The sequence below is a fragment of the Drosophila rhopaloa genome, unplaced genomic scaffold (assembly GCF_018152115.1).
Source record: "Drosophila rhopaloa isolate 14029-0021.01 unplaced genomic scaffold, ASM1815211v1 contig_3, whole genome shotgun sequence".
NCBI lineage: Eukaryota > Metazoa > Arthropoda > Insecta > Diptera > Drosophilidae > Drosophila > Drosophila rhopaloa.
In genome coordinates, this window is record NW_025335123.1 from 373,955 (window position 1) to 394,435 (window position 20,481).

Sequence of the window (20,481 nt, forward strand, 5' to 3'; positions counted from 1 at the left end):
GATATCGACTTGAAACTTTGCACACACCCTTCTTTCCTTTGCACGCAGTATATAAGTCCGAACGGCCGGGATCGGCCGACTATATCCTAGAAATGCCATAACTTTGGTGTTTGTAAAGTTAGAAAGTTGGGATTTTTTATGGGTTTTATATTTGGCCAATCAATCAGATCTACCAAATTCCATAAGGATCGGCAGACTATAGCCTATAGCTGCCATATAACTGATTGATCAAAATGCCATAACTTTGGTGTTTGTAAAGTTAGGAAGTTGGGATTTTCTTTGGGTTTTATCAAATTTCATAAGGATCGGCCGACTATATTCTATAGCTGCCATATAACTGAACGATTGGAAACGCCATAACTTTGGTGTTTTTTAAGTTAGGAAGTTGGGATTTTTATGAGTGTTAAGAATGCATCATATGAATAATTTTGGAGAATATAATTAACAGAATATTCTGCAAGTGTATATCAACTTAAGCTCCGCCCGAAGTTAGCTTTCCTTTCTTGTTAGGTACTCTTTTGTTTGTTACTGCTCAATTCTACCTATACATGTGAATATTAAAAATGAATATAAAATGATCAAGCTTTAATACTATACTTTATCCACCAAAAACCTTAATAAAACTACAATTTTAGTATTCAATATTTGTATCTTTTGATGAAAAATTCGCTCGGGAAAATAAAATTTTATAAAATGATTTAAAGTTTTTTAAGCGTTTTTTTTGCCGGTGCAGAGTCGTCGAAGAAGAGCTTGGTTATGGAGCTGAATCTAAAGCTGGAGGAGATGCGAACCTGAACGAGAACGACAACGACGACATTTACTGTTTACCTTGATTATTTCATCAAAGTTTGAAAATATTTACATTGGCATTCCGAGCTTGGAACGTGATGTAGATATTTATACATGCCGTAGCCGTTTCGTTGCCGTTGCCATTGCCATTGCCTTTGGTTTTGCCCTTCTTTTGCCCTGGCCCTTTCCGTAGTGCCATCCCGGTAGTCGGTAGTCGTAACGGTAACTGTAACTGTAGCTATAGCTATAGCTTTAGCCAGGGCTGTAGCCCCCACCAAATAGCAAACCATCTCCAGATTCCCCTCAGCTTCTTTGCATTGTTTGTCTCTGGTGCTGGTTCTTTTTTGGGGCAAACGGATGGAGCGGGCAGAATGCCAGAACAATAAGTTTATTTTGATACACAAAATTAATACGTTGTTGGCATGAACTCATGCATCCACTCCTGCCAGCATCCACCTTGTCACTCAGCCAGGCACTCAGTCACTCAGTCAGTCAGTCAGTCATTCACTCAGTTAGTCAGTCCTCCAGCCAACTTCGACACTTGCCACTTGTAAACGACATTTTATTAGTAAAGTTTATTTAAATTCGTTAAAGATGTGTGCCTGGGTGTTTGTGCTTGTGCTGCCGTTTTCGGGGACGCAGCGTGGCTGCCGCATTCGTATTCAAAAGATCAACATATTGCGTTACGTGGTGTATTTTAAATTCAAAATTGACTTTCGAGCACTTACAGGCGACACAGCAGTCAGCATTCACCATTCAGCAGGAACAGAGGGGACCCCATGGCCGAGGAGCCAAGGAGCTGGGAACTGGGAACTGGGAGCTGGGGAGCTGACTCGACGACCTCCTTATCGCAATGCCGAAATCCCCAAGGGTGGCACTGATTTGCCGGGGGAGGGCTCCGAGTACTGGGTCGGCAAACTATGACCCACTGAGATCACGGATAGGCACTGAGCAGCCGCTCGATTGAATTGTTTCTGTGTAATCGCTTTCAGTAAGTGAATTTCAGTCCCTTCCCTGCTTAAATAACTCGAGGGAAGTGGGTGGTGACTTAATTGAAGCTTTAGGATGCAATCACGTCGTTGAGGTGTTTGGTGGGGCGAAACCTTTTGATTCGGTGTTACTCTATTGGCAGTGGAGCTCTTAACATGATTGGCTCTTAAAATGCAGAGATTTTCCTGAGAATTACAAGCTGAGATTGAAGAATAATGGTTTGAACACTGTTTTATAGTTTTCGTGTGTGTATTTTTTAGTAGATTATAATACGTGATTATTGGTCGTTACTTGTGGAAAAAAGTATAATTTTGTTAAGAAAACAAGTCCGAAATTATAAAGAATTGACGAGATAAGAAAGTTGTGTTGCATCTTCAACATACCAACTATTATGAAGAATAATTAGAACATTTCAAAGAAAGAAATGAAAAAACTACCTAAATAACGAACATTAACATATAGTTTCGTAGCTATTTTATTTTGCCATTTTAATATACGTTTTCAACCTAATTTTTCACGTGTCTGTAGTTTTAGTCGTTTATAAACTATAATCAATTAAGATATAGTTATTTAAAAAAAGCATTAGTATCTGTTTTCCAGCTCCGCAAGGGGTTTTTTTTAAGAAATTGTTGGAACAAATGTTTTACAGCTCGGGGACCCCTAACAGTTTTTGATTTTATCTGACATTCTGACTACCAAAGAACTTAAACATGCAAAAAGACTCAAAACATTGATGGTTAAAAACCTTATAAACAAATAATCGGATTGAAGCCACACTACAAATTTAGGAACATTCTGTCATTATACCCTTGCAGAGGGTATTATAATTTTGGTCAAAAGTGTGCAACGCAGTGAAGGAGGCATCTCCGACCCTATAAAGTATATATATTCTTGATCAGGATCACCTCCTGAGTTGATATAGCCATGTCCGTCTGTCCGTCTGTCCGTCTGTCCGTCTGTCCGTCTGTCCGTCTGTCTGTCCGTCTGTCCGTCTGTCCGTCTGTCCGTCTGTCTGTTTCTACGCAAACTAGTCTCTCAGTTTTAAAGCTATCGAGTTGAAACTTTGCACACAGCCTTCTTTCCTTTGCACGCAGTATATAAGTCGGAACGGCCGGGATCGGTCGACTATATCCTATAGCTGCCATATAACTGATTGATCGGAAATGCCATAACTTTCGTGTTTATAAAGTTAGGAAGTTGGGATTTTCTATGGGCTTTATATTTGGCCAGTCAATCCAACCTACCAAATTTCATAAGGATCGGCCGACTATATCCTATAGCTGCCATATAACTGATTGATCGGAAATGCCATAACTTTGGTGTTTGTAAAGTTAGAAAGTTGGGATTTTCTATGGGTTTTATATTTGGCCAATCAATCCGACCTACCAAATTTCATAAGGATCGGCCGACTATATCCTATAGCTGCCATATAACTGAACGATTCGAAATGCCATAACTTTGGTGTTTTTAAAGTTAGGAAGTTTGGATTTTTTATGAGTATTAAGAATGCATCATAGGAATAATTTTGGAGAATATAATTATAGAGTATTCTGCAAGGGTATATCAACTTCGGCTCCGCCCGAAGTTAGCTTTCCTTTCTTGTTTTATTTTCTTAAAGTCTTGGCATACGCTCCTCTAGGTTTACACTTCTTCTAATATACTATAGTTGTTGGCTCTTGAAGTGATGATCCGTATCGTGTATTAGGAAGTTTGATTTTTAATTAAATGTGCACTTACACACTAAAATGGGATGACAAAAGCTCGGGATGAAAAATGAAACAGGCTAAAATCATATATAACTCTACAAAAACAAAAACAATTTAGTGTCATTTTCTTACTCATTTCTTAAAAATGGGCAGAAGTACTCTCGAGCAAAGGGCTAGCATACCAATAACGTTAATTAAAACTCCTATAGCAGCTTGAACAACATAGAAACGATAAAGAGAAATATAAAAAAAAAATTACAAAACATACATTTTAAATTGAAATATAAAAGATCAATTTGGTCCTTTTGGTACTTTCCTTCTTAATTGGTTCGCACTATATTTCTGTGGGTGAATGCATTTTTCTATATTTAGCACTCTTAAAGTTAGAACATTGTATTCAAAACTTTTTGCTTTTAACAAAAATTTAAAGCAAAAGTGGTATTTTTAATCTTAGAAATCTATTGTAATTCATATCCAAATTCGAAACCTACATTCTAAGCAAATAAGTTAATTGGAAACATACATCATTTAATAATACTATGTTAACTTAACAAATATACATACTTATCCTGTAATAAATATCGTAATTTTCTAAATTGTTGGGATTCGGTGGAAATATCAAATATCCTACCCTACAAGCAGTTTACCAAAGTAATGCTATGATAGAATCATATCGAGCTGGAAATCGATTATGAATACTTTCGAGTGCCCCCACCACCTCACGCCCATCAATATCCAGCCCATCCGCAGGAGAAACCCCAATTTCTGCGTTGCTGTGTTCCAAATGGCTTAACCTCAGCCCGTTCCTCGCTGGCAAATAAATACTGGCGACTGAAAAATCTGAGGAAAAAACATTTGATTCGTGCTCAAAGCGTTTCTCTGACAGCTGCCTCTGCCTCAGCCTCAACCCTTCAGTGCCTCCGACCAGTGGCGTAGGCGATCTGTGGGGAATAGTTTTTGAGACCGGCAAATCTGAAAGTGGAAACTCAAAGCCGGAGCTGGAACTGAAGCTGAAGCTGTAGCTCGAGAAGAAGCCGCAGCCGAAGGAGGAAAGAAACTGGGCAAGGAATAAATACATAACTGAATATGACACGTTCGCCGCAAAGTACGGCAGAAGCCAAACAAAAAACAATACGACAAAGTGTCATAAAAGTTGTATACAAAACTTGAGAAGTAGCTGCACTGGCAGCAGCAACAATTACCCACTGTGAGGGGCCGAGCAGAAGAGGAATCAAGTGGGGATGGGGGACTGGGGGCCACTAAGCACTTGGAAAATGACATAGGCAACTGCAATTGTTGCAACTTGTTGTGCAAAAATAATAAGGAAGTGAACTTAAAATGATTACACGATAAAGTTTTACCCTGCAATTTGCCATCGAGGTGGAACAAAGGCTGCGGCAAGAAGGCCAACAGATTCACATCCACCATCTGCAGTTGTTGAACTTTGCATTTAGGGCCTGCATGTGGATGGCATTGATCGCCTGGCTCTTCCACGTCCTGGAATTCCTGAATTCCCGAACGCCAGACTGCCAGTATGCCAGAATGCCCGAAAGGATACTTCGTCCTCCCGCACCGCGTTCGACTGGGGACAGCCGACACGCTTTCATTTGTATTCAATATGATTTTGGCAGGCCATAAAAAAACGTTTAGCATCGAGGGCGGAGGATGGGGATGGGCTGGGATTGGGTCCGTGGACAGCAATGAATTGAGCGGCCGAAGTGAGTCAAGTGCGGGTGCCGAGATTTTCATTTCATATATTGCCCACAGCAGCTGCTGAGCCATAATCATCATCATAACGTATACGACCGGGGGCCGGGGATGGTTCGGTTTCAGTTTGCTAGCCCTCATAAATGGTTTCATGGTAAATGCCAGCTATTTAACGCTTATTTTAGTGAACTTCAGCCGCCCTTTGGGTGAAGTATGCCTTTCGGAGAATGCTGACTATTTATGCGGGCTACGCTTCAATGCACATGGTGCAAAACTCACAATAATTTGAAAATGTTTTATATAAAATTGACGGTTCATATGGTCGTTTTCAGGATAAAGTCAACCAAGCAACTTACATTAAATGCTGAGGGTAAAATATTGTTGTTTTTAAAATATTAAAAAACAGTTCCAATTTTCTAAAGTGGGTTCACTGGCACAATTGTGAATAAATATAAAAATGGGCTTACAATCAAAGGGAATTGTAAATTTTTCACTAAAATATATTTATTAATATCTTTCTTATATATATTTTAACAGATTTTCAAATTTTTTTCATTCAAAAATATTTAAAATTGAGTGAGATACAGGCAATCTCCGGCGGCGCCTCGAAGAAAACACGTTATGCGGTGTACACGATAACTGGTCACAGAATTATCTGAATTGAAAAAATCAAATTGCATTAGTTAAAGGACAAGATTCCTTAGGTAACGCTGTCGAGTCTTTATTTTTCTTATATTTTTTTTTCGATTTTTGAAGGCATTTGAAAGTCAAAAACCTCGATTTTTGCCCAAAACGTCGAGTTATTTGTTGCTCTAAAAATAATACATTTTCAAAAATAAAAAAACTCGTCAGCGTTACCTGAGGAATCTGGTAGAGAATAACTGTGCAAAATCTCAAAACGATCCGTTGGATATGTTTTGCAGGATCGTGTACACCGACTTTGAAATATCAACTTTTCAGGAGAGCGTTTTAAAGTTTGGGACATCCAAAATTTAATATAAAACGCGCTTACTTACCTACGTTCAACTGCCCATAAGTTCGGAAGTTTTACTCGGATCGATCTAAAATTTTAACACAATATTCTCAGGATGTTGTGCATTCAGAAAAAAAAAATAAAAAAAAGTGCACAAAAAAAAATTTAAATACTATACCCCTCTTAACTAACGACAGGTAAATAAAGTTAGAATACACATTAAGACTTTCATTAAGTTGAGAACTTTAACTAGATTTCTTCCAAAAAGTAGCCAACTTTAAGCAACTTTAGCAAACTCAAAGAGAGCTTTAAACATAATCCAAAATTTGTGTTCTTCTCATATAAAAAGCTTGATTTATTTTCAGCAGTTGAGAAGTTTAGAAGTATGGAGGCATTGAGTTTATTCGGTAAATGATTTGCCCCTGAAGTCAGCTGGAATTTCTTCGATATTAAGGATCTGATCTAAGCTTAATTTCTGCCTCCTGAGCTTGCCCCCGAAGGTGTCAAAGTAAAGTGCGAGCTTGCCGCATGTTATCCGGCTGCGATTGTACAAACGCAAATGAAGATGTGCCCATCCAAGGCTTTTTGTGGGTGAGTAAGGGTAATTTAAGGATAAGGCGAAAGTGCTGGGGAGTGGCCTTGTGTTTGTGCATCATTTGATTAACGTAATCGAATGACACGCCATATGTCAGTCATCCAGAGAGGCAGGCACCCGGAGACAGCCGACTCATCCTCGTCCTTGTACTCATCCGGAGCACCCTGCCCTGCGGGCGAGTTAAACGAAGTAAGTCGGTAAAAAGTCACCAAGGCGTACATGTGAAAGTCACTTGGGCTCTCGCATGTCTCTGTTTGATAAACAATTGACACTTATACGGCAGGGCGGATCTGGGGGCGCACACAACACATGTAGCGAAATCAATTTTCACCTTTTCACTTGATCAATTTCTTAACGGCAATGAAAAGTTTTCTGCGAAGTAAGCTGAGCGCACGGCTGCGGAATGTCAAGCAGGCCAGGACGCCAGGACTTCAGGACCTCAGGACTCCGGCAGGATAAGTGTGAGCCGAGCTAAAAGGGAGGCACCAGGCAGGAACTGATAGCATCATTTGCATTTCCACGCACACCCTCCCACCCACACGCACGTTAACAGTTAGTTGGGCTGCGGAAGTGAGTTCCGGGGGGTCTGGAGTATGGGTATGGGTATTTCGAAGCACAGTGGTCGGAAGTGGTGCAAAATGGAACTTTAACAAGAAAGGAAAGCAAACTTCGGGCGGAGCCGAAGTTGATATACCCTTGCAGAATATTCTGTAAATTATATTCTCCAAAATTATTTATATGATGCATTCTTAATACTCATAAAAAATCTTAACTTCCCAACTTTAAAAACACCAAAGTTATGGCATTTCCAATCGTTCAGTTATATGGCAGCTACAATATATAGTCGGCCGATCCTTATGAAATTTGGTAGGTCGGATTGATTGGCGAAAAATTAAACCCATAGATAATCCCAACTTTCTAACTTTACAAACAACAAAGTTATGGCATTTCCGATCAATCAGTTATATGGCGGCTATAGGATATAGTCGCCCGATCCTTATGAAATTTGATAGTTCAGACTGATTGGCCAAAAATAAAACCCATAGAAAATTACAACTTCCTAACTTCAAAAACACCAAAGTTTTGGCATTTCCGATCGTTCAGTTATATGACAGCTATACGATATAGTGGCCCGATCCGGCTCGTTCCGACTTATATACTACCTGCAATAGAAAGACAACTTTTGGGAAAGTTTCAAGCAGATAGCTTTAAAACTGAGGGACTAGTTTGCGTAGAAACGGACGGACGGACAGACGGAAGGACAGACGGACGGACAGACGGACGGACAGGCGGACAGACGGACATGGCTAGATCGACTCTCCTGGTAAAGCTGATCAAGAATATATATACTTTATAGGGTCGGAAATGTCTCCTTCACTGCGTTGCAAACTTTTGACTGAAATTATAATACCCTCTGCAAGGGTATACAAATCAGAATGCTGTGTATACAAATGATATATGAGTCATATATATGACATATCCGACCCTATAAAGTATATATATTCTTGATCAGCATATGTACAAAAGTATAACGTTGTTGCTTTTAACTTTTTGTAGTTATTCTTTGGGATTTGGAAATATTTAAATACAATGGAATTACGGTTTTAATTAAATTAAAATCGGACATCTATATCATATAGGTCCCATAGAAAATAAATAATTTAAAAAAAAACTTTTAATTTGATTTTGCAGTTTTTCTATTTATCAAAATATTTATTTAACTATATCATAATTACGCTTTTAGTTTTGTCAAAATCGGAGAAAAGTATCATATATCTGCCATAGAAATGATAGCAAAATGCAGCTCAAAATTGACATAGCCTCATGGTTTTTGTAATATAGGCATAGAAATCGAAATGTAATCGTTTTGTAATAACTTCAAGGGTATATAAGCTTTGGCTTGCCAAAGTTTGCTTCCTTTCTTTTTTTACATGGACCAATATTTTTTGGTTAGTATTTTAAGAAATATGTTTTAAAAATTTGGAAATCTCTGCAGCTGGGATCTTTTTTGCCAAGATTCCAAGAAAACACACCATTTCGGTAAAGGTCATAAGTATTACCAGAGTTGCCCACAAATCAACTTTTTTCTGTTGGATTGTCTCGAAAGTAATTGATGGAACCAAGAACAAATTAATTACCGTTGCAGTCATACCAAAAATATGGCACCGTGCACTGAGAAAATATACTGCTTATAAGCGTTTGTATGACAGATATATGGCAGCTATAGGATAAAATCAACTCAAGGTGTGGATATGAATTGGTTTAACATCATCATATTATCAAGAATATATAAACCTTTTCAGGGTCCGATACGTTTCCTTAATTACGTTTCAAACTTCTGACCAAAATTATAATAACTTTTCCTGATTTGATAGATTAAAATAAAAGGATTAATGGATTTATTATATCTTAAATATAAGTAAGCTTAGTATTTTAACAAAACCTTTTTCGAAAATTTGTAAACTATTGAATGGAATAATTTTTGGAAAACAAGTCAATTTTTATAATCGTCACTCGTAGAGTAAAAGTGTGTTATTTTAAAAGAATGTAACAGGTTGAAAGAAGTGTTTCCGGCATTATAAATTATACATATTCTTGAGGATCACGGGCTGTTTAATCTAGCCATGTCCTTCTGTCTGTCCGTAAGAACGTCGAGATCTCGGAAACTAAAAGATCTAGAAATAGGAAGTTTAACGGATGTAGATGCTAACATAGTTATGCAGCTTTAATTTAATATTATGCACCGTCCACAAAAGTTTTGCACATCAAAAAATTAATTAAGAAGTTATTAAAAATAAAAAGTCAAGTGTAATCAGTGGCGTCTTTACAAGCAGTCAAATACATATGTCCCCATGTATGTTTTTCACAACAGATGACCTGGCGATTTTATGGTTTGCCGCGTAAATATAATTATGTATCTACCTTCACTTCCAACAGGCAGCATTGAAAGTGGTTATATGGGCAAGTATTCCAAGCAATTATTATGAGAATTGGCGATAATGATATATTATCCAATGATAATTAATATTACTTAGTACCACAGATTTAAGCAATAAGTATTAATTAGCAACTAAACGTTAGCTTTTAATTATTGAATACACAAAATGTAAGCAATAGGTTTCACCAAGCAATTAATCATTAAGTTTTAATTAGTCATAAATATGAATTATTTTTTCTTTAAAAATAATATTTTTGAAAGTTTTTATTTCCAACTTGTTGGATTAAAAATTAACTGTTACTGGTAACATTTTGCACTGTGCATGGCAGCTTTCTCACTTTTCGTTTCGTTGCGTCCCATTAAAAATTATGTTGAAAAGAAAAGCAGACGGAGGCGGAGGTGGAGGTGCAGGAGGAGGCGGAGCAGCAGAAATAACACACGGACATGGTCACGGATGCGGCTGATTCGGATACATTGCGAAGGATATGGGACCCCGTCCTCGGCCGGAAGCAGCAAATTTTCATTTTATTATACCCGTTACTCGCCGGGAAAAAAGGGTATAATGTGCTTGTGGAAAATGATGAAGCCGGTAGAAGAAAGTGTTTCCGATTATGTAAAATGCATATACGCTATAGTCCGGCCGGTGCCTGGATCACGGAAGCGACAATATCAGGATCAACAATTAAAGATTTAGAAAGCTTCTGCATCAAGACACTAACTAAACTGATCCTTGCCAACATATTTTGTAAAAGTTTAATAGTGGGTGGGTATCTAATAGTCAGGCAACCCCACTACAGCTTTCATTCTTGTTTATTTTGCAAAGTGCCTTGACAAACGGCTGTAAAGGGTCGTTGGCGGGAGGGCGGCAGGAAGCGGCACCGACGTGTCACGATCCTGACAGGAGTCGTGTCACGGCAACAGGGCGGATGAAGTTTGCTTCATTGGCTCAGCATAATTGTTTCCTTTCGAGCTCCGGCTACTGCTCCTCGTCACACGCCCTCTTAAATTTACATGCCGACTCAGACGAGTGGAAGTGAGTGGACAATAGACACTGGACATTGGACAATGGCGATGTGAGGCCAGGTCCTGCAATGAGTCGGTATCTGGGCCTGGACATGGACCTGCACCTGATTCGTTATGCTGCGTGACATGTCCTGACCGGCGTCGACAGGCGATAATGATGCCGGGCGAAGATCGTCGGGGCCTCGACTGGTTCTCCGGCCCCATTTCTGATTCGGGGTCTCTCACTAATTGATTGACCTGCCCAATTTTATGGCCTGTCAATGTCGCTGATTGACTGACCGACCGACTGCCTGAGTGACAGATGCACGAACCGTGATTGCCCCTCATCCACATCCACAGCCAGTGCCACTGCCACCGCCCTCAGCCGGGTCTGCCTCCCGGCATTTTGTGCGCTGTTACTTTTAGTGCGACTCGTTGGCGACGGCGATGACCTCGAGATTGGTTGTGCAGCTCTTAAACGGACTCGCCCGCAGCAGCCGCAGAAGTCGCATTTAATTGACCAATAAAACGGAGCGTATGGCCGAAATGAAGGCCCAGCAACAGCAGCAGCCACGAGCGCAAAGCCGTTTAATGAGTATGTTCCAGTGCTTATTTTTCAGACAAAATGAAAAACGTGGCGCCCAACGTGGGGCACACCAAGAAAAGGGCTGGAAGAATGGGCTTAAGCGCACCCGCTTCTCTCCCTTGCCTATTTACCTTACATCTCCGCTTTTCTTTTCTTATTAGCAATTGATGTGCATACAAAATACAAATTAATTTTGTCATTCGCAGACACATCTATATCTCAGTGAGCTTGGTGTTTGGTTTACGTTTCCTTTGGCCTCTTTGTGTGCTAGCGCTCACAGCAAAAAGAGCAGGAGGCGGTAATCGAAAGAGGAGCGAAAAATTGCCACGCAGACATAATGGCAACGTTCGAGGGGCCAAGTGGAGAATTTGAATGGAATCCTATGTCAAATGTCACACAGACCTACTCGATTGTATGACTCATTCACACACACTCAGCGGCACAGGGATCTCCCATGCATACGAGAGGTACTCAGTCGGTTGGTCGGGTCGTCATTCAGTCTGTCAGTCAGTCAGTCATTCAGTCAGCTAGTCACTCAGTCAGTTAGTCCGTCTGTCAATGGGACAGACATTTTGCTAACGTGAATTCGTGAACGAATAAGGAAAGGGTGGGAGCGATATTCTCAACGATGTTCCCCATTACAAATTCAATTACATGCTTAGCTACACTTTAGAGAAATTGAATTTTTATGTGCATTTATATTTAGTATATTTTTACATCGCCCACCCCATGTACCAGGTGGAGTACTGTAGCTAGAGCAGGAGCTGGAGTGGGAGCGGAAGCGGAAGCGGGAGCTCAAGGCTCTGCGGTTAGCTAAGGGATTCAGCCATTTTCATAGTCGCATCGAGTCGACATCTTAATCTCCGAGCTGTGCATAAGTGGAATTGAAACTGGCCCCATGGCCATGTTTCCTCCATAGCCCCTCACTTAAGCTTGAGCCATCGAGACGATTGGGAAATAGATCGCTTCGGCTTGTCTAACTGAGGCGACACCTTAATTATGGCATTCGCCAGACACCACGAAAAAAGGAGACGCGCCTGCATTTGGCTTTGGCTCAACAGCAACCTTGCATCCTTGCATCTTTCCATCCTTGCAGTCATCCGGCAAGGAGACGCAGAAAAGATGCGTGACAGACAAGAGAAAAAGGCATTGTCTCCGGACGAACTAAATTAGATTTCGGTTGGGCAAATGCCTGGGCCAAGACTTGGACCAGCACAAAACCACGCAGTACAGTTTACACACAAAACAAAAAAGGCGCTGCTTTGTAATGGGATATATCGCCATTGTTCTAAAAAAATATGAAGTTTTTATTTCGATATTTAGAATTTACTTATTAAAAGACACCATTACTTAACTATCTATAAACGTGTATATTAATGCATAGATAAATTATTGTTGACAAATTAAAAACAATGTAGTAAGATTATACAATTACTATTAAGGATGGGATTCTTACACCTGTTCCTGGTGGTATCCAGAAAATATATAGTATATATATTTTCGATCAGGATCATTAGTTGACTCGATTTAGCCATATCCGCCTATCTGTCCTTATTAACGGAAAGATCTCTCTCTATAAGAACTATATTCTATTTATGCAGATTTTAGTTATGTCTACTTAGTGCCAGTTTATTTTACTATTTGCCCACGCCCCCTTTTTTTTAAATAGTTATCAGAGTAACGGTTATACGATATAAGATAGTCGACTACGGCGTCCCTTATTGATATTTATACACATTTTCTGTTCTTATCCAATCTGTTTACGAAGTTTTAACAAATTTAACTATTCAATCCGAATCCTTGGTTTACGTTTAAGAAACTGGGAGATGTGCTCTTAAATCAAAGACACATATTTCTCTATCATTATGGATTCTTTATTACCATTGTTATTTGAAATAGTTCTTAATAAATAAACCACCTAGATGGTTTTGAGTGTAGAGGAATGCTCTGGAGCTGCCATTAATGTCGCCAGCTCCCTCAACTCGGAGCACGATCCGCACATGTTCATCGCACGCACAGAGCCCGTGGCTCCCGTCTCCGGCTGCCATCCCATCGCCATCCCATCGCCATCCCCATCCCCATCCTCATCCCCACGTAGATGCCAGGCGGACTGAATGCGCTGCTGAGACTGGAGAAGAAAAACCGGAGTGCATTGTAGACTTGTAGTCTTGGTCTCTGGTGGCTCCGGAGCTGCCTTCTTGTCCCAACCCACACAACGCGGCTTCCCAGAGTGGTTTAAGGTTCTTGTGTGGCCTCTGGGTCGGCCTTTAATTTTAAGTCCAAAATAGCGAAATAACATGAAAGGCCACCCCACGAACAGAACGGAATGGAAACAATGCTCGAAATTATTATGCCCCAGCGCGACACCTCCCGTCCCTCGTCCTACGGCCCCTTTAACTGCAATGGAGGAGAGTCCTCGAACTTTTGCCCCAGTCAGACAATGATTTCTAACTTCAGATGATGGTCACGGGCGAGGGAGAGGGCCTCGAGATGGTTGGCTGTCTCGTTCCGATCCGGACCAAGACCAAGTTCCCTGGGCTAATTGAAGCCACTGAGTCACCGCAACTCGGTGAGGGTATGCAGTCTTTGACTTGGTCGTGGAGTTTCGGTGCTGGCCTTCTTTCTTTTGGCTGCTTGTCTTCTCTGCTGGCTGGCTGGCTGGCATTCCATTTCAATTTGTTGCAGTTACTTTTAAACAATTACCAAGGCACACGAACAGCTGCAACGGAGCTCGAGAAAAAAAAAAACGAGAGAATGGGTACATGGGGCGGTGACCCAAGTGCTACTGCTGTTGGTGACCCAAACAGGTCGGGCACTGTTCTTTTGAAAATGCCTCAATATAATTTAATGATGAACAAGGACAAGAGCTGCGCCGCCCAGGCCTCTCCTGCCACCCTCTTGGTGTAAATCTGTAAGTTTTATGAGACTATTGAAGCCAAAATGAAATTTGTACCATCCGAAAATGGGAAAGATGCGCTCTGTGGTCGGCTTGATGATTTGATGAGGCTGCTTTCCACATATCCCAGATATCCTATAACCAATCCCGCCGCCCTCCTTCGTCCCGCTTTCGACTCCTTTTCTACGTAAACGTGGAATACAAATTGCACTCATTTTAGTTTCTCACGTTTGTTGCATGTTGTACATGACTGCAACGCGCACGCACACAAATTGACACACACACGTGCCACACACATATACATGCCCCAAAAGGAGGTAGGCCTCAACCTCTGCTTAGTTTCAAAACCCCGCACCCCCTCCATTCTTCGTTCCGTTCTCCATTCTCCATTCTCGATTCCAGGACTCCAGGACTCCCAGGCTCCCCTGCCCGCAGCTTCGCCTACTGCTCTGTTTTCCTGTCGCTTCATCGGCATGCGACAAACGGAAATGTTGCTTTTATGCTTTAAATATGGCAACTTTGTGGTGTCGACAGACACACTCTCACACACACATGGTGGCTCATAGACACTCTCACGCACACACGGCCACATGCAGCACTCAGAAAAAATGAATACTTAAATATATGGAATATATAGTCAGATTTAGATTTTTTTAGTCTCACTACACTAGGCCAACTGCCAAAAGAATTATACCTAAATGCTTTTTATTCTTCTTCATTATTTCGCAAACAACTATTAATATGTTTTAATACACATGAATACTTATAATTCCCAATTTTCTATCTTGTATTATATATGAACATACAGGACGGTGGATCTTGGGAAAGAAACACCCGCCTAAGAGTTAATACATATTTATAATTTATAATCGGATCGATCCGATCGCTTTAAGCAAGAGTAAGGTGGACTTAGCTTACACTTGCTAACTTAGACATCAATTTATTAAAATATTTTCTTTGCCCCTTTTTTTTTTGAGTGCATTGACAGTCGTGTCGATAGCACGTCTTGCCTGGCCCTCATCCAGAGGCTTGCTGGGTTCGCTGCCTATGCACCAGCCGCATCCCCTTCGTCCTTCGTCCTTCCTCCTTTATCCGTCGTCCTGAGCTCCTCTTTGTGTGACTATATCGCAACGGGTGTGAGTGTGTGTGAGAGCGTGTGTGTGAGCGAGAGTGTGAGCGAGTGTTTGAGCGATCGACCATGAAGCCTTCATTATTGCATTTCATGATTTTGCGGTTCTTTATGCTCGTTCCCTTACACTAGGCGGCAACACAAACAGGGGAAGCTTCTGCGGGAAAGGCTGTGGGGCGCGGAGCGTGTGGGCGTGGCAGGGTCCGGGGCAGGACAGTGGACGAGCAGCGTCTGCCATGTGCCATGTGCCATTTGCCATGTGTTTGGCCTGGCCGGGACTGGTGTCGACACTTTCACAACATCGACATCCACAGCGACAAAGACATCACAGTCAGGGCCAGGATATGGCTTTGCCCCTCGTCCTGCATTCATTTCCATCTCGAGAATCGACTCGCTCCTCGTTTCGGTGTCTGTGTGCCTCATTCAAATTTTCAATATTTTCTATGTGTGCTGCCGGTCGTTATCACGCATTTCCTGCCATTTGCATCGCCATCTCCATCTCCATCTCTATCTCCATTGCCATTGCCATTGGCATTGGATTGGTATCGGGAATGGGAATTGCAGCCACAAGACGCTGGCTTCGTGGCCAGCAACCGACTTGACCAATTTGTCACCCCTGCGGTTCCGGGTTGAGCGCATTAGGTCGCACACTGGGCCAGCATTAATGCAAAACCGATCGTGGGGCCTTGGTGGGAGTACAATGGCAATGGAAACGATGACTGTAATGAATTCGGGGATAGGGGTCCAAAGGTCCACCAAGGGGTTAAGGTTTACTTTCCACATACTTAAAGCCATTTCCAATAAATGTAAAATTAACCACTTTTGCTGATTTTACCCATTCTTCCAATTTAAAAGTTACTTGCACTAAAAAGGAACGTAATTCCAATCCCCAAGTACAACCAATTTTTATACCCTTGCAGAGGGTATTATAATTTCAGTCAAAAGTTTGCAACGCAGTGAAGGAGACATTTGCGACCCTATAAAGTATATATATTCTTGATCAGCATCACCAGGAGAGTCGATCTAGCCATGTCCGTCTGTCCGTCTGTCCGTCCGTCTGTCCGTCTGTCCGTCCGTCTGTCCGTCTGTCCGTCCGTTTCTACGCAAACTAGTCCCTCAGTTTTAAAGCTATCTGCTTGAAACTTTCCCAAAAGTTGTCTTTCTATTGCAGGTAGTATATAAGTCGGAACGAGCCGGATCGGGCCACTATATCATATAGCTGCCATATAACTGAACGATCGGAAAAGCCATAACTTTGGTGTTTTTAAAGTTAGGAAGTTGGGATTTGCTATGGGTTTTATTTTTGGATAATCAATCCGACCTGCCAAATTTCATAAGGATCGGACGACTATATCCTATAGCCGCCATATAACTGATTGATCGGAAATGCCATAGCTTTGGTGTTTGTAAAGTTAGGAAGTTGGGATTTTCTATGGGTTCTATTTTTGGCCAATCAATCCGACCTACCAAATTTTATAAGGATCGGCCGACTATATCTTATATCTGCCATATAACTGAACGATTGGAAATGACATAACTTTGGTGTTTTTAAAGTTAGGAAGTTGGGACTTTTTATGAGTATTAAGAATGCATCATATGAATAATTTTGGAGAATATAATTTATAGAATATTCTGCAAGGGTATATCAACTTCGGCTCCGCCCGAAGTTAGCTTTCCTTTCTTGTCTAGCATACAATTCTACACATTTGTATTACTTTATATAATTTTATTATTTGTTACCAGGTGGCAACAGTATATATATTTAAATACTTTGGGTCAAAAGTGTGCAACGCAGTGAAGGAGACATCTCCGACCCTAAAAAGTATATATGGGATGGCGTCCTGAGTTGATATAAGCATGTCCGTCTGTCCGTCTGTCTGTTTCTACGCGAACTAGTATCTCAGTTTTAAAGATATCGAATTGGAACTTTGCACACACCCTTCGTTTCTTTGCACGCACTATATAAGTCGGAACGGGGATCGGCCGACTATATCCTATATCCGCCATATAACTGATTGATCGGAAATGCCATTACTTTGGTGTTTGTAAAGTTGGGATTTTCTATGGGTTTTATTTTCGGCCAATCAATCCGACATATCAAATTTCATAAGGATCACCCGACTATATCCTATAGCTGCCATATAACTGAACGATTGGAAATGCCACTTTGGTGTTTTTAAAGTTAAGACGTTGGGATTTTTATGAGTGTTAAGAATGCATCATATGAATAATTTTGGAGAATATAATTTACAGAATATTCTGCAAGGGTATATCAACTTCGGCTCCGCCGGAATTTAGCTCTCCTTTCTTGTTAATTTTTTTTTGTTCTTTGGGATTTGGTAATAATTAAATATTATGGAATTACGGTTTTAATTAAATTAAAATCGAACAACAATATCGAAAAGCTTCCATAGAAACGATGGCAAAAATCAGCGCAAAGTCGACACAGCTTCATTGTTTTTAGTAATATAGGCATAAAAATCAAAATAGTTGTTTTGTTAACTTCAAGGGTAATGTTTGGCATTGCAAACTTCTGACCTAAATTATAATATCCCCTGGGTATAAAAAGCGAACGCTTATCGCACTCGTTTCGTACTTATGTATTTATTTATAGCTGGCTGCTAATCTAGAACCGCAGAATGATCTTCAGATGTTACTGAAAGTGCTTATCAGTGCGCAAATGTGTTTGTAGACACCGTCTTCCGGTATTCGAATTGGTTTCGGGAATCACATTCAACATCAGAGCAGAAGTCAAATCGTTGCCTTGACTTTGCCCTTTGGGCAGCAACCACCTCCAATATGCGGAACCCAGAATAATAGTGTCTTCAGGCTGGAAAGTACCCTTATTCAGATCATTCCCCAAACTCCCTTAAATACCCATCATAATGACTTAACAAAAAATTTTTAAATATGCAAATTAATAACAATGGCAGACGGCATCCGAACGAAAAGTTAAGCGAAAACTTGCATAGTCCCCTTCGCTTAAATAGGGAGTGCCCTTGAATGAATGTTGCCCGGGGTCCGGATTCCGGTTTACGGTGAATTGGAAGCTCTCAAAATTGCACTGAAAGATTCCTGTATGCACAAATTTAGCAAAGTCTACAAAAACCTTACCAACTGTCTCAACTGTCTAAAGGAATTTCAATCACTTCCATTTATCAAATCTCCCATTTCATCAAGGGAAAGCAAATTAATACCACCCACCATCGAAAGTACAGTATAGATTTTGTATTTTGTATTAAGGTTCAAATATTTCATATTTTAACAGTGCTACTCATAAAGACTTGGGCCTTATCATCATTTCGACAAAGGTAAGTGATTCAAACAAATCTTCATGCCATGAGACCCAACGAATTCCTAAATCACCTTTGCCATCTGTGAGGTATTTTCCATTGAGCCAACTGTAATTATAAGTGATTAGAGTAAGAAGATTTAGTGAGAGCATAAATTAACAGGTATACCTGTCTGAACAGCTTTTGTGCCACCATGCACCATATAAAGAGGCACAATTATAAGAACTAATACTGTCATTATCCCGATCATAAGTGGAGAACTTTATGTTCTTATTGTCTGAAAGGGAGTCTCCGGTTTCACCAGAATATTTCCCTAGATTCTTCAACTCGTACAATTCCTCCTCACTCCCGATCTTAAAGTCATCGTAACGAGCGTAGCTGGTGGATCCATTAACCTTTCCAAGTTTAATGTAGAGTTCGTGGGGTCGTGCTTCAGTCATCCGATGCAATTTTTTCAGCCCGATGAAAAATTCTCCTCTAACATTCCCAAATCCGTTTTTATACTCATCCCAGTTTCGATGGAAGTTCACGGATCCGTCAATGCGCCTCTGAATTACAGTCCAACCAGGTGGAGACGACGCACATGACACCTTAAATGGTTCCATCTCCTTGAGTTTTTTTTGGTATTCCGAAAGCTGACTAGATAGTTCTGACTTTGATTTCTCAATCGCTTTAATTCGAGTCGCAAGGTCATAGATTTCCTCTTCCTTGCTTTTGGTTTGACCTTCAGATGTTTTTAGCTGACTCTGCAAGCTTTTTATGGTGTCTTGTAGAGTATTCACTTGGATTTTGAGTTCATCGTGGGCATCGGCTGTTATTTTGATCTGTACAAAATGATTTAGAACAGGCGATAAAATAATAATCATTGCATTCGTTTGCAATATTTAAATTAGTTGGTTACTGCAATAAATCTTAATTGAGCTTTCAAAAGAAAGTATTGATTACATTGTCAGCGTCGATTCAAAACAAACAGATCAAAATTTGTGTAATGAACTTTCGTTGCAGTTTCTAATTTTCTAAAAAACTGTTATAATTGTGTTTTTTATACATTAAATTTACCTATAAACAGAGATAAGCAATTCCGATGGGAACGCGATAAGCTGTCTATATGTCTGTCAGTCTGAATGTCTGTCTACATGTCTGCTATCCGTAACTCACCGTCCTAAGTTCCTCCATTCTGTCCAATCCCATATCCAGCTTAGTCTGCAAAGCCTTAATTGAATTCGCGAAGTCTTCTTTTGTGATGAGTTCTTGCAGTTGGTTCTTCATTTCCGAGTTCACCGCCATATGTTGTTCTTCCGCCAGCTTGAATCTCGAATCGAGTCCGGCCTGCAGATCCTCTTGTCCTTGCGCCGTGGTTATCCTAAAGGCTTTCTGCCCTGCCTCGATTTCTTCCAACGTTTTTCGGATATTATCAGAATCGTCAAACAGCGGGTTGAGTGCGGCCAAGCAAAAGGAGCCGCATTGTTGTGGTGCATCTTGGAGAACACACGACGACTGATCCTTTGAATTGAACTCAATTCCTCCTTGTACACTTGTAAAAAATAAAAAGCCTAGCAAATAGGATAATTGCCTCAGCATTTTAAGATGTTCCATCTACGCAAGTCGAATTTAAAAAGTATACTGAAATGTAGCTATAAATTGAGCCTAAAATATTATAAAATATACCATATTCTTATCTATAGTACGTGGCCGTCCAAGTCTCTCATCCGTCAGCCAACAATTGAAAAAACCCTAATCACCAAATATGTACATATATGGACTAGCATATAAATAGAAATGAGCTAATGTTCGCTTATTTGCGCTTTATTATACCCTTGCAGAGGGTATTCCAATTTTGGTCAAAAGTGTGCAACGCAGTGAAGGAGACATCTCCG

General features: G+C 40.5%; 1 protein-coding gene across 1 annotated transcript; it reads right to left on the reverse strand.

Annotated features, from left to right (window-relative positions):
* Positions 1–13,204: 13,204 nt before the first annotated feature.
* On the reverse strand, positions 13,205–20,185 carry LOC108049379 (fibrinogen-like protein 1). The gene is made up of 4 exons (XM_044461433.1): positions 19,763–20,185; positions 18,773–19,428; positions 18,658–18,712; positions 13,205–13,414 (listed from the first exon to the last, which is right to left on the reverse strand). Exons 1-4 carry the CDS (start codon positions 20,183–20,185, stop codon positions 13,205–13,207), a joined length of 1,344 nt encoding a protein of 447 aa, XP_044317368.1.
* Positions 20,186–20,481: the final 296 nt, after the last annotated feature.

Excerpts from the sequence above, each read along its gene's own strand:
- LOC108049379 (XM_044461433.1), bottom strand. The coding sequence starts at position 20,185 with ATGCTGAGGCAATTATCCTATTTGCTAGGCTTTTTATTTTTTACAAGT. Across the intron at positions 19,429-19,762 it reads GAATGGAGGAACTTAGGACG|ATCAAAATAACAGCCGATGC; the intron begins GTGAGTTACGGA and ends CATTTTGTACAG. Across the intron at positions 13,415-18,657 it reads GTGATTTAGGAATTCGTTGG|TCTCAGCAGCGCATTCAGTC; the intron begins GTCTCATGGCAT and ends TTTCTTCTCCAG.